Source organism: Lissotriton helveticus, chromosome 8 (assembly GCF_964261635.1).
Source record: "Lissotriton helveticus chromosome 8, aLisHel1.1, whole genome shotgun sequence".
In the NCBI taxonomy this organism is placed as follows: Eukaryota; Metazoa; Chordata; class Amphibia; order Caudata; family Salamandridae; genus Lissotriton; species Lissotriton helveticus.
In genome coordinates, this window is record NC_136069.1 from 62,288,123 (window position 1) to 62,301,481 (window position 13,359).

Here is a 13,359-nt window from a genome sequence, read left to right on the forward strand (position 1 = left end):
GCTTGCAGTACTTCTTTCAAGGCCAAGCCAAAATTCCCATTTTCCCAGAGATTAAAATCACCCAAAATAACCATTCTGGAATGGGTAAGTGACATATTATATATAATGTCAATTAGAGCTTGGTATTAAGGGCTCAATCCACCAGCGGGGTCTATAGCACACCATGCCAGAAACCAGTTGTCCCTTGGCATCTTTAAGGGACAAGCCTAACATTTCAATGCCCTCCACTTCGTTAATAGTTAAGGTTCCATTTCTCTTTATATATTACTCCCACCCCTCCTCCTCTTCCGCTTAGTCTAGGTTTATGGAACACTTTGTATCTCGGGGGCAGGCTAACCCCAGTTCGACTTCCAAGTCAGATTGTGTCCATGTTTCCGTTAAGAATAAAACATCCACATCATGGTCCTCCAGTAACATATATATTTCCTGCTGATGTTTTATTAGAGATCTAACGTTGACTAGGCCACATTTGAGGCTGTCTGATGACACAATGGTCTGGGGCCCTACTTTCTCTCAATTCCTCATCCCTGTGTCCCATGCCACCTTGCTCACCTATAGTAAGAAGTTGCTCCCTTGTGTAGCGCAGGCTGACATTCCCAATTGGACAAAGTTCCAGCCTGGCAACATGGCTGGCGCTGTGCGCGGTCAGTGCGTGGACAGGTGCAGACGGGCTTTCCTTTGGCGCGCCTTTGGCACGCCTTCGGTGTGCTCCCACTGCAGCCTTTCATTCCCTCTCCTTTAATAGGGAGGAGCGTTTGGGGGAAGTCAACTAGAGCGCTGACCAAATGTTTACCCCTATGCTATCTAATACTTCCCCTACTGTTGCACTCACTGGAGTAGTAATAGTAATTTTTACCCCTCCTGCTATCCAGCACTGTTCTTACTGTTGCCCTCAGTGGAGTGGGAATAGTAATTGTTACCGCTTTGCTACGCAGCACTTTCTCTAGTGTTTCAGTCACTGGAGTTGGAATAGTAAATTTAATTACTCCGCTATCAAACATTTCCCCCACTGTTGTATTTATTGTATTGCGAAATGTTCCGATTTTTTTTTATAGATTAATGTTTTAATTAATTATAGATTGTTAAAAAAATATTGATATATGTATATGTTATTTTTATATAATTTAAAAGTTTAAAAATTAAATAAAGATAATAGTTAATGAATTATTTTAAAGAACGTATATGTATATGTATACATTTTTTCAAACTACGTTTCTTTTTCATAGTTAGTTAAAATTGTATTAAATGTAATACATTTTGTTAGATAATAATAATATTTTATATATTTAATATATATTATTTTATTGTATTTATATTTGCAAATCAATATTTTTTACATCAATATTTTTTACTTCAATATTTTTTACTTCAATATTTATGATTCAATATTTTTTACTTACCTGTTTAAGTATAGGGAATCAATATTTTTGCATTCTATATATTTTTTATCGATATTTTTTACATTGATGTTTTTTTAGCATCGATATTCTCAGTGTGCCTAAAATATATCACACTGAAGAAACCCTTGGGTCTTAAAAACTAAAACTACTGTCAAAGGAGAGATCTACTGATACTAACTGCGGGTTTATGTTTTTCCCGCTAGTGCTCTGTTTTTAATCCTGGCCCAGGGACATACAAATAAAAGGAATATTGTGTACCTTGGAACTAGTTTTATGTTCACTTTTTTTCATATGCTCTGCTATCTTTACTACCTGGAGCTCATCACTGTGGTATTTAGTATACCTTCCTCAATACAAAACATCCCTGAGCGCCGCCCTCTCAGAGAGGGGGTTGTGAGCCGTGGTGCCATGACTAGGCATCACAGCACAAGGAGAATCCCATTGATGAAGTATGCCACCTCTGGCACCCTTTTAAAGTGATATTCCTGTGTGGCTAGGTCTGTCTCTCCTTTGACAGTATCTTGTATTTTTCAGACCCAAGGGTTTCTTGAGTTTGATATATGAATAGGTTGGGGGCTAACCCTTGCAGGTCTCTAAACTCCTTGGACCCCCCTCCTGCCATCTTTGTGATTAGTGTTGACACAATATGCATTCTCTGAGTAAATAAAATACACCAATAGAAATACCAAACAGAACGTAGAACTGTGAATGATGATGCGTTCTGTGAATAAGAAGGTCGTTTGGACTGAAGGTAGGGCTGTAAGGCTTGCAGTGAGTTTTGTGTCCTGTTTAACCCTTAGACTGGCTAAGAACATTGTGCTGATGTCCCTGCTCCAAACTGTGCTTTCTTTTCACCAAGGTTTTGGAGAATGGCCAACACCTTCACAGGCCTGAAGCTGCAGGGGGCGTTGGGGAGATTCGGCAAGACTGGGCTGTCGGATATCGAAGGGTACGTGGAGCTGCCCGATGGGAAGGTAAGTCACAGTCCGCAACCTGACTTGAACCTAGTACTGTGAGTCCCAGTGCTGTGAGGCCCAGCGCAGTGAGTCCCAGCGCAGTGAGTCCCAGCGCAGTGAGGCCAGCGCTGTAAGGCCAGCGCTTCTCACTGGAGCGGTCCATACGCTATGTTGGTTCATTTGCTGCATGTTCACCAGGACGTCCGGTGCTGCCCAACCCCAGCATGCTGGCAGAAGCTCAAGAGCTTTACTATTAGAACATCTAGGACTCCTGCTTTCTACTTTTAATTTTAGACACCAACGTTTCCTTCCTGCATTTGGCGGTGAAGAGCAATCTGATGGCACGGTCTGTCTTCTGCACAGGTTTCTTTGGTTCTCAGAATAGGGAGGAGGATGAAAATAAAGTGACTGGCAATAGAATGAACTTATGCTCTGCCAAAAGTAGTCAGAATCTCAGCCATAGAATAGCAGCTGGGTTATCCCTTCGAACATAAACCTCTATCCCTCCTGCCCCCAGCAGCCAGTGTAGGAAGCTGACCGCAAACAGGTACTCATGGTGCCATGCATGACCATCAGCGACCTGTTTGCCATATTCAGCACTGCTTGAGTTCACAGCAAGAATGTGCTATAGCCAGGGCCACTGGAAATAATACTAGTATAAAATGTGCCTCGTAATACCGCATTCTTAGACCTGCCTCATAATTTGACCCTCTCCTGCCGCATAAATGCAGTGGCCCTGGCTATAGCATATGTTCAAGGCCTTAGTAACACCCTTATTCAGAGTTTGGTAGATGTGTTCTCCATTATCAACATGGTGGATGTCTCGTCCACCAAGCTGATGGTCACCTGCTCTATTTAGAGTCCTGGGAACCATCATGTTCCAGACAGGAGAACCTACAATGGCTCTGCCGTGGGAAACCTCTGAGGGACAGCCCTTTGGTCACATAGCCTATGATCAGCAGACATTTCTACATACGTTTTTACTGGCAGGGAAATCCTTTCTTCTCAAACATTAAATCAAAAAAATTACCCCCAACACGCTGGGAAAAGTCCCAGAGTGTGAGGATCAGATTTTAGTTTTTCAGTAAGAAAAGCCAGTGTTAAGTGTTTTTGAAGAAAAAAAAAACTTTACTGAACATTAACCATGGCACTTACTGATCAAAGTTTCAGTTCCTTCAATGGAGGCACAGCACGGACAAACGGACATTCTGCTGAAAGCAGAGAGACTACCCCCTGCCTGGTGGAGATCTCGAAGTATGGTGGACAGCTGTCAGAGCAGCTGGGAGCATGCCTACTCTGGCTTGGTGGACCGATGAATTGGCCACCATACTCCAAAGGAAGGCATTAGACGTTTGCGGCCAACTTAGACCGGTCACTACTGTTTTTGTATGTGGTGTCCATAAACTAAATGAACCTTCTTCTTAGAGTCAACCTCTGGCTGCCAGTTTTAGAAATCATCTAGCAGACTTTTTCAAAGTTTGCGTCTAAGGTTCCCTTTCAAATGACTGCAATTGAGTAGAGAAAGTTATCATTGTTACTGCTTCAAGATGGCCATGGACACTGAGATCTGCACTCTGTTGCCAACTGGCCGTCAGACAGAATCCAGGAGGGAAGACTGACCATGCAGATTACCTGCCTCTATAGCTATATCATTGTGGGAATTGGCAGTCTCATGCATAAGGGAGCCAGAGTCCAACCTGCTGACCCTTGACGCTCAAACATACTGCTCCTCCCAGTTCATATCATTGGTCACCTTGTATTTCATGATCATATTAACAGGCAACTTTCATGAAGAATTTGTAAAATTGTGGAACTAAACTTCGTGTTAAAAATTGCTAATTTCATAAACTTTTTTCCTTACAAATAACTGCAAGTGAAAAATAACACACAAAGTAGGTTTTAGGAATAAAATCTGCCAATTGACGCATCACAAGTTAATTTAAAAAAAAAAAAAGAAGTAAACTGTCCATATAAGTTTGTTCATATATTTTGTTGCAGCAAAACAATGTAAAGCAACAACACAGTTTCTCTTATACAAGGGTTCTTGCTGTAAAATGTTACCAGAATGCATCTGTGTGAACAAAAATACTTTTACATGTTCAGGAATAAAAAAGAATATTTACCTCCCTTTACTGCTGAGTGGAGTAAAACAGCAGTTGTTGTCTAAAATAAGGCTCAATGTCTTTAGATACCAATTCACCTGCTGCATCTTCTTGCATTTTCCCACTTTCTCTTTAGTTAGGATCTTTTTGTCTCTATTTCTGTATCTGTGATCTGTGGAATGTGGCATTTCATATGTCCCACCCATGACACAATACTGTATTTCCAAGATTAAGATGGATGCTCTGAAACTAATTGTGAGTGCTAATGCATGCCGGGGAGGTCTTCAAACCTTTGGCATGCTTTCTTCATACACAGCACTTGCATGTGCTGTGTATGTTCAGCTCATAATTATTCACATTTGAGTTTCATGGAGCAAGAGAAGGAGGCAGCATGACAGACCGAACGAGAGACAGCAATGACTATTCTCCTATGGAGAATCCAGTTGCGTCTTACGCAGAATAATGCCAATGTTTCCTTGTCATCTGACGTCAGGTTGGTCATTTTCAAGCTGAAAGCATGCACAGAGAATATCTAGCTCGGGAATGGATAAAACGGAACGACGGCCCTGACACCACAATCTTTGATGCTTCAGATGACTGTCATCGATCAATCCTCTACCAAATCTATGGACTGTGTCATTGGGCGGACTGGAATGAAGTTAGACTGTCTAGTGCCCTCTCCTTCTGATGGAGTCTTGGAATCTTGTTTGCAAACTCCTCAGAGTGAACATATATTGGTCTATGATTTAATGGAGTGATCAGCCAAAGATCCGCCAATTCAAGACCAAACACTAACCACTTCATCATAGGGATAGCCCTATCTAGACCAGCCCAGGTCTTTGTGCCTGAGAATCCCTCAGCCTCCGAGGGGAGATGGCCGCCCAATGCCTTACTGCGACTGTGGTTGTAAAAGTGGAAGGTCTCTGTGCCAGTAATCCTCCCAGCCTCATGCAGGCATCAGTTGCCTCAGGTGGTCTTACAACCCTCCGATTGCGATAGCAGGAGACTTACTCATGGAGGATAAAGATTCTACTTCATTAGCTTTAGGTTAAAAAAACATAGTGGTTCTACTTGTTATGTATGTGTGTGGTTTTAGCAAACGACGAAAAACAAGAGCTGTCATCCATTCTTGAAGAGGCCATTTTGTAAATTGAATATGTAAGTCAGAACAACATTGGATGTCTTGTACAAGATAACCACTATACATTCCCAAATGCTGCATTTTGATATTCGCCTATCCAGTCGATATGAACCCAGGGTATAGCTAGTAACTGAGGCAAACCTTATTATATTATCAGCCCCAATATTGTGAGTCTTTTTTCTTCTAAGAGCTGCATGCCAAGATCAGACAGATCTATTAAAGAACTAAAATGTTCACCTCGCTCAAAGAATGTGTCTCCACTGGGAGACATGCTGTTGGAGATGTCACCTTTAGAATCATTCACTTACCTGCACAAAGGGCTGAATATGTACACGTAAATGGTTCTCATCTCTGCATTTTCAAATTTCTCAAATAAATGAGTCCCCCAAAGCATCCCTTTCCATGTTATGAATGATCTATTTAATGTGTTCCCAGTCTGTGGAAACTGTGTAGCCCATGACAGTTTTTGTGCCGTTTAGGATAGTTGCCTACAATATGAATTATGAAAATTATTATGAATTATGAACAACGCCTGCATACCCTCATGGGTGACAAGAAGCACTCTACTGATTGGGTTATTTTAAAATAGATGTTATTTAAACAGCAACTGATTTAGAGGGCCTCACTACCAATATGAGCTAAAAAGCTTCCTCTCTCTCCACCCAGCACTAAAATGTCTACTCTTGTGCATTTAAATTGAAGGTTTCAAGTACTTCTACGTATACCACAATGGTTACTGGTTTCAAATTTAGGAAATATTAAGCAACACAGAGGATGGGTAGTTTTAGAAAAACAGAAGTGGAAAGAGGATGCAGGATAGAGAGGGGATGCCCCTAAACAACATATTGCGTCAATAGTGTCTAAAAGGTCACTTCATATTTATTTTTTTATATCTGCATTAACCCTTCAGTGCTCATTCAACTCAGTCTCCTCCATATAAAAATGCTTTTTTTCTGCAACTCCTATACATGTAATTTCTCTCATATTGTCTTGAATATTGAATGTTAGCCGTCTAGTTCTTCATTACAAGTCTGTGGATAAGCTGTAGCAGAACCATGGGGACTCAGCTGACAGCCAGCTGTTGCTGTTGGAAGGACAAGTTTTACTCAGAATGTCAGACTTTTTTCTCAAATTAACAAGTGACCATATTTATGGATTTACAGAAAATAAGACCTTATTTTTGCTTCTAGAGCACTAGCCATAATTTTCCTGAGAATATAATGAGGAAACTATGTTTTCTATCAAAGATGTTTTATCAAATCCCAGCAGAGGATCAGCAATTTCCACAGAGTGAAATATCTTTAGAACTCTCCACAATTCCTAAAAGTACTTTGGCACCACTGGTTAGGGTTTATATTGTGACTAAAAACTATTATCTCTCTATGTATATTCTGCTTTTTGTGACCCTCAAAACCCTCAAGCATTTACAAGAAAGCATGTCAAAAGGACAAAATGCTAGAACCTTCTAATCTAAAAATAAGTCCTACAGGTAAGCTTCTTGTAAGAGCCCTCCTAAATACTCCTATGAATACCACTATCTACCAAACAGTTGCGTCAATTTCACTTCCAAATGGTAAGGGCCGGATTTACAATAGCTTTATTATTCAAAGCAAAGGCTCTCCCATCTTGTAGGGAGTGGGCTGGAGTAGGGCCCTTGACTCCACTTTAGGACCTTTAACTCCATCTTGGTCAATAACTTCCCTGGAGCGCCCTCCACTTAGGCAATAATGCTGCAATATAATTACAGGTCTTTGCGTTTCTTAGGTATTCTTATCTGAATTGTTATTCTTTTGAAGTAAGGGATATACTTATTGAATATCAATAGTGGATACAAAACTAAAGTTTTGCAATTTAGAGACAAATGGGCAAGGCAATCTCTCCACAAAAACAAGCATTTGCAATGCAAGGAAAAATGCCTCGGAACCCTGGTTCTGAGAGAAACTAAGACTACAAAAACAAACATGCCGGAGGGCTGAAAGGAAATGGAGGGGTAATTATGAACTAGGGGCTAAAGAAACTTACTGTAAGTCATTAGCTACCTACAAAACACTAATACTGGAGGAAAAATCAGCATATTATGTGAAAAAAATAAACAAGGCCAAAAACTCCTGTAAAGACTTGTTTGCGACAGTTAAGAAACTGACAATCTTGGACGCAAACAGACAAATAGGGAGCACTGCACTTTGCAATACATTAGGACAATATTTTGTCGACAAAGTGAAATCAGTGTACGAATCAGTGAATAGAACGTTACCAACAGAGTTACCCCCTAAACTTTGCAGACCCAGTTAAGCCAGGGACTCAGGGTTCCGGTTTACGACTCCGTCAGTTGAACAAATACGTCAAATAATACTCTCAATTAAGTCTGAGTGCCTCACGGCCCCATGCCCTCCTAAGGTCCTTCACCTGTTCCCAGAACTACTCAGCACCCAATTCCAATTACTCTTTGAAAAAATAGTACAGACAAATTACTTCTCAGATGCGTGGAAAGCGGCATCTGTCCTGCCTCTGCTGTAAAAGCCTAACCTAGATACACTGGACCCGGCAAACTATAGGCCTATCTCAAGAATACCATTTTCGGCAAAAGTATTACAAAAGATCCTAAACATACACCTGGCAGGGTTTCTTGGATCCACCCATGCCCTAGATCATTCGCAGTATGGTTTCAGGGAAGAGCACAGCACCAAAACAGCATTGATTAAGGCAGCAGAGGAGCTCAGGGTTGTGTTAGACGGAGGCGGGAAGGCTGCCTTATTCTTCTAGATCTATCGGCAGCCTTCGATAGCGTCAACCATGACACACTCCTGACCCGTCTCGCAGGAATGGGAGTCCATGACTCAGCCATCGCACTACTGTCATCATTTCTGAGAGACAGAACAATTACGGTTAAAGTAGGGGAATACACCTCCAATTCTTTTAAGTCCCCATGGGGGGTGCCACAGGGCTCCGCAATAAGTCCTACCTTCTTTAACGCATATGTTGCCCGCTCGCCGCCATTATCAGAAATTGCAGGTTCCTGCCTGTATCCTATGCCGACGACACTCAAATAGTGGTGTCCATTTCCAACAACATAGATGAAACAGCGGACAGATTTAGGATCTGCAAGGAACAGGTCAACTATTGGATGCAACTAAACAGCTTAAAACTAAACGGCGACAAAACCGAGATCATGCAAATAGGGGCTATGCCTAACATCTGGTCACAGAGGTGGTGGCCGGATAGTCTGGGTAACTGCCCGTCACCAGTGGACAAAGTCAGGAGTCTGGGCATTGTATTCGACCAGAAACTTACATTTAAAGCCCAGATTAACACACTCTCCTCATCTGTCTGGTACATCTTGAGGATGATAAAAAAGCTACTGCCGTTTATTTCCACTGACACCCGCAAAACTCTGGTAACTATGCTGGCTATTTCAAGGCTGGATTATGGGAACGCCTTGTATGCTGGGATGCAAAGCCAACTGATGTTAAAACTCCAGCGACTGCAAAACGCTGCAGCTAGATTGGTTTTGGACGTTCCTAGGTCCAAACCAGTAGTCCACAGACTGAGGTGCCTGCACTGGCTTACTATGGAGAAAAGGGTGCAATTTAAGTCAGCCTGCCTGACTTACAAGGCCAACTTGATTCTACATGAACCAACAAGGAAGCTCAGATCAAGCTGATCAAAACTCCTAGATTTAAACAATTGAGATAGGGAGGAAGAAGCTTCCTGTTGCATGCAGCCAAGACCTGGAATCAATTACCACTATCAATAAAAAACAGCCCCTCCCTGCTTGGATTCCGAAAAGCATTGAAAACCTGGCTCTTCTCAGTCTAAAGTCAATGCCCCCTCAGGCAGCCAGTCTACTTTCATTCGACCCAGCGCCAAGACGCCCTAGGGCATTCGTGCGCTCTACAAATTTTAAATCAAATCAAATGCAATCAGTCTCGCCTTTGTGACCTTATATGTATTTAGCTATGCAGTATATTAGTCTGGGTGCTGAAACATCTACTGTTCTTTAACATGGAGGGTAAGTAAGCACCAAACTGCGTTACATATCAGATATGGGAACACATGGAGAGAAATATTGCCTGTCAGCGGTAAATGGTGTAGTCCAAAGCTGTTTTTAACATAAAATCAGGGCTTTTGGTTGTCATATCTCTGAAAATACGAGATTTGAAAAAAATATTATTGTCTACTGGTGCTCGTGGAAGACCATTTCTATGGACTGGAATCTAGAGAATTCTAAAGGGATTCTATCAAGAAAGGTAAAATAAATGAAGAAATTCCCTCATCAGAAAGCAATTTTGGTATTTTACTGACTTCTACTGGTCGTTTTCTATCAAGATAGTTAAACAGAGGCAGTTAAACAAGCAGAAAGCAATTCTGGTATTTTACTGACCTCTACTGGTCGTTTTCTATCAAGACAGTTAAATAGAGGCAGTTGAACAGAGGAAAAAGTCCCTAGGGCTGATCTCGAGAGACCCACAATGTACGTACACATATACGTGTATACTAAAGTATATACAAGAGGTCTTGAAAGCTCGACCTAATTAGTCCACACAAGACACTTAGCCAATGACACCATTGTATAGTGGCTGATCATACCTAGAACCACACCACTGCACTCTCTCCTTGTGATCCTTTTCACTTTAAGACCTAGTATTCCGCTGATTATAAGCCCACAATAATACAGCACCCTTCCACTGGGCTTTGTCACCTAGCATAAAAAAGCCACATATAGGTGGGAGCTGTGACTTAGAATTGCAGTGAGAAACAGCTTGAGAGATATACAGCTTTTTGTCACTCCATCCTATACTCCATTGTCCGCACACACCCCCTCTACCTCCACTGACCACCCCCCATTCTCTCCCTATTTTAATCTGCTTCCCTCCAAGATTTTTCCATTTACAACCTTCCTCCCTGCCCTCTCTTGAGTGTCGGGTACCCTGAACCCACTCTAGAACCTACAGTGTAATGCCCTTTCTTATACAGTGCTTTTTACCTAGGTTTGCTCTCTGCAAATCACATACATTAATCCTTCTATAGATTATGCATAGATACATACATAGAGGTACCGAAACCCTACACCAGCAAGGATATACAGAAGAGGTTATGAATAAAGCTTGAAGCAGTTAGATAACGCCTTAACAAAACCTTCCCTGATGGAGGTCCTGTCTATCAGTTCAAGAAAAGCCAGATAGGATGTTGGCAGGGGGCTGGCATAGTCCCACCTTCTAACATAGAACCAACAAGTACAGCTGTTATAGCACTCAGGTCACTCAGCACAGTTCATCCAGGGCGAAGTCCATGCACCATTCAATCCTTTACAGATGTGGGATCCACAACCGCTGAATTTTTTGTAGGGTCTTGTTCTAGATTTCTCAACTTGTTGTGATTGATGTCACTGCCAAAATCTGTGGACTCCAACCCTATGACCGGCGTGACTATAAGAAGCTTGGGAAGAACCACCTGCCTATGATGCCATGTGTCTTCAAACGATTTTTGAACCTGCAGTCTCTACACCATGGTGCACCTAGAAGCAAAGGGAGCGTGAGGACTTCCACTAGCTCTAGCATGTAGGACACCAATCAAAGCTGTTCAATAGAGAGGTCTCACATTTGGCACACAAACACAAGCACTCCTCTTTCACATCTCTGAGGAGAAGACACACACGAAATCCAAGGTGTTTTCTCACTCTTGTGAACCTGTTACAGTACGGAAACCTACACTAAGGGTTTCTGTAATTTGAAACTGAGCTTAACCCCTGGTAGCTATGGCACAGAGCAGACAGGCTTAACTTAGGTCAATGTGTAAAGCATGTAGATGTACCAAAACAGTTAAAAAGTCATATACACACAGCATAATAAAACCCCCACTCCGTTCTATAAAAATAGAGTAAAATGTAATAATCAAAATGACACCAAAATTACAAACATCCAATAAGGTGAACTGGAGAAGTGAATTTTATCTATGGTCACAGTAGATTGGGATCTAGTTGCGATTTCAGGCCAACCGTGATGGAGTGTGGGTTGGATGCACCAAGCAGGTTTATCCAAGTTGGAGATTTTACCTTGTGATTTAGTCTCCAAAATGGAAGTTCAAATTCTTCAGAGGGGGAAGAGTGTAGGCTTTATCCAAGAAGGTTCCACAAGGCCAGATAGCCATTGGATGAGGTCCCATTGAAGCTGTCAATATGAGTAGGAAAACTCTCAGTGTTAAAATAAACATTTTGCACCCAGAAAATCACTCTCGTCGGCTGGATACTTTTTGCGCTATCGCCTTGTCGATATTTTGTGCATTAGTCTCTATTTCAGAACTCAGAATCCTTAAGTGGGACATGGTTGCAGGCTGTGTCCAGCAATGAGTTCCATGAGGCCGAATACCTCCTTGTGGAGGGCCTGCTGAAATGGATGTTCTGCTGCAGAGAAGCTCCGAGTGGAAGAAAGAGGGTTTTTTTGCCCAGCGAAGTCACGCTTGGAGTGCCTTGAGTGATAGGTAATGGTCCACCGGATGTCTGGAAGTACAAAAATTCATAATTTTCAGGGGTCAAGTCAAGAGAAGTCAATTTAAACACAGCCAAGGGTGTTAGGTCCTCCGGAATAACACTTGAGGGTCAAGACTCACTCTAGCAGAGGCCACCAGTAGGTTTTAACCCAAGTCCAGTTGCCACTGGTGAACTGGACACTTCAGGGGAAATGCCTCTTGTCGCTTGTTCTGTCCCTGGAGCCACACAAGGGGTCAGCCAACCGACCGTTGGAGTCCACTTCTTTATCCTGGGTACAAATGGCAGCAGTTCCAGCTCTTCAGGTCTCTTCTTAGCTCTCACACAATAGGTGCAGTCCTTCTTCTGTCTACAGATGCAGAAAGTGTTCTGAGAGAGGTGCCTTAGAGTGCCACTAGCTAGTGGGTGGGTGTGATTCGTGGCTCCTCCCTAGCTAAAAGGTCAAAAAGGGCAACCATACCCATTTTTTGGCAGTCCCAGTTTGTCCTACTGCAAATAAGCCCACTGTGCGCCTTACTCCAAAAATCCAAGATGGGGAACCCTTCTCTCCTTGTGCAGATCTATGTGCCCACCAAGAGGGGTAATGAGCAGTCCCCAACTCGGTAGTCACTCAAAACCAGTTCTTTGGGCTACTTATTCTCCGACTGGGTTTGGTGCCAGTCTGATTAGGGGGACTCTCCAGGTGTCATTGACATTTACTTGTAAGAGAGCAGGCTCCTTTCACATTATTAAATTAAGTTCCAGTACCCAGCCCAGCAGGTTTTCCTGTCCGGGTAAGAAAACATCTTTCCACTGGCAGGCTATTGTCCCTGTTATGGGAGCACTTGCTAGACAGATGCTGGAAAGCTCAATTAAATTAGCCCACAGCAGCTTCAGGCAGGGAAAAGATAACTTTTTTAAAGTCATTTTTCAAAATCCGACTTCACCATTGAATTGGGCTTTTAGTAGATATTAAAAATAGTGGGTTAATTATTTGTCTAGCATACCTTAAACCGAAGATAGCAGAAATAATGTTTTAATCAGTACTCTAGTTTTTCTTATAGCACAACCAAAACATCCCCAGTGAGAATAGCCTTTGGGGCCTTGTCACTGTAAAGACACGGTAACATTAAATTACATCATGTCCCAGTTTTGAACACAATGCACCCTACCTTATGGGCTACAAGACCTACTTAGGGTGACTTTTATCATTTAAACCAGTGTTTTTCTCCATAAGAACAGTTATTTGACATGCCAGGCTCGAGGTTTAAACTGTAGTAGTCATGCTACATTGGTA

General features: G+C 42.2%; 1 protein-coding gene across 2 annotated transcripts in view; it reads left to right on the forward strand.

The window, feature by feature from the left end:
- The window catches only part of CFAP44 (cilia and flagella associated protein 44), a 969,845-nt gene that overhangs the window by 427,789 nt on the left and 528,697 nt on the right, over positions 1-13,359 (forward strand). For both annotated transcript variants that reach the window (XM_078656625.1, XM_078656626.1), the window contains one exon: positions 2,260-2,374. In XM_078656625.1, the coding sequence (XP_078512751.1) occupies positions 2,260-2,374 (115 nt within the window). The remainder of the gene's footprint in view (positions 1-2,259; positions 2,375-13,359) is intronic.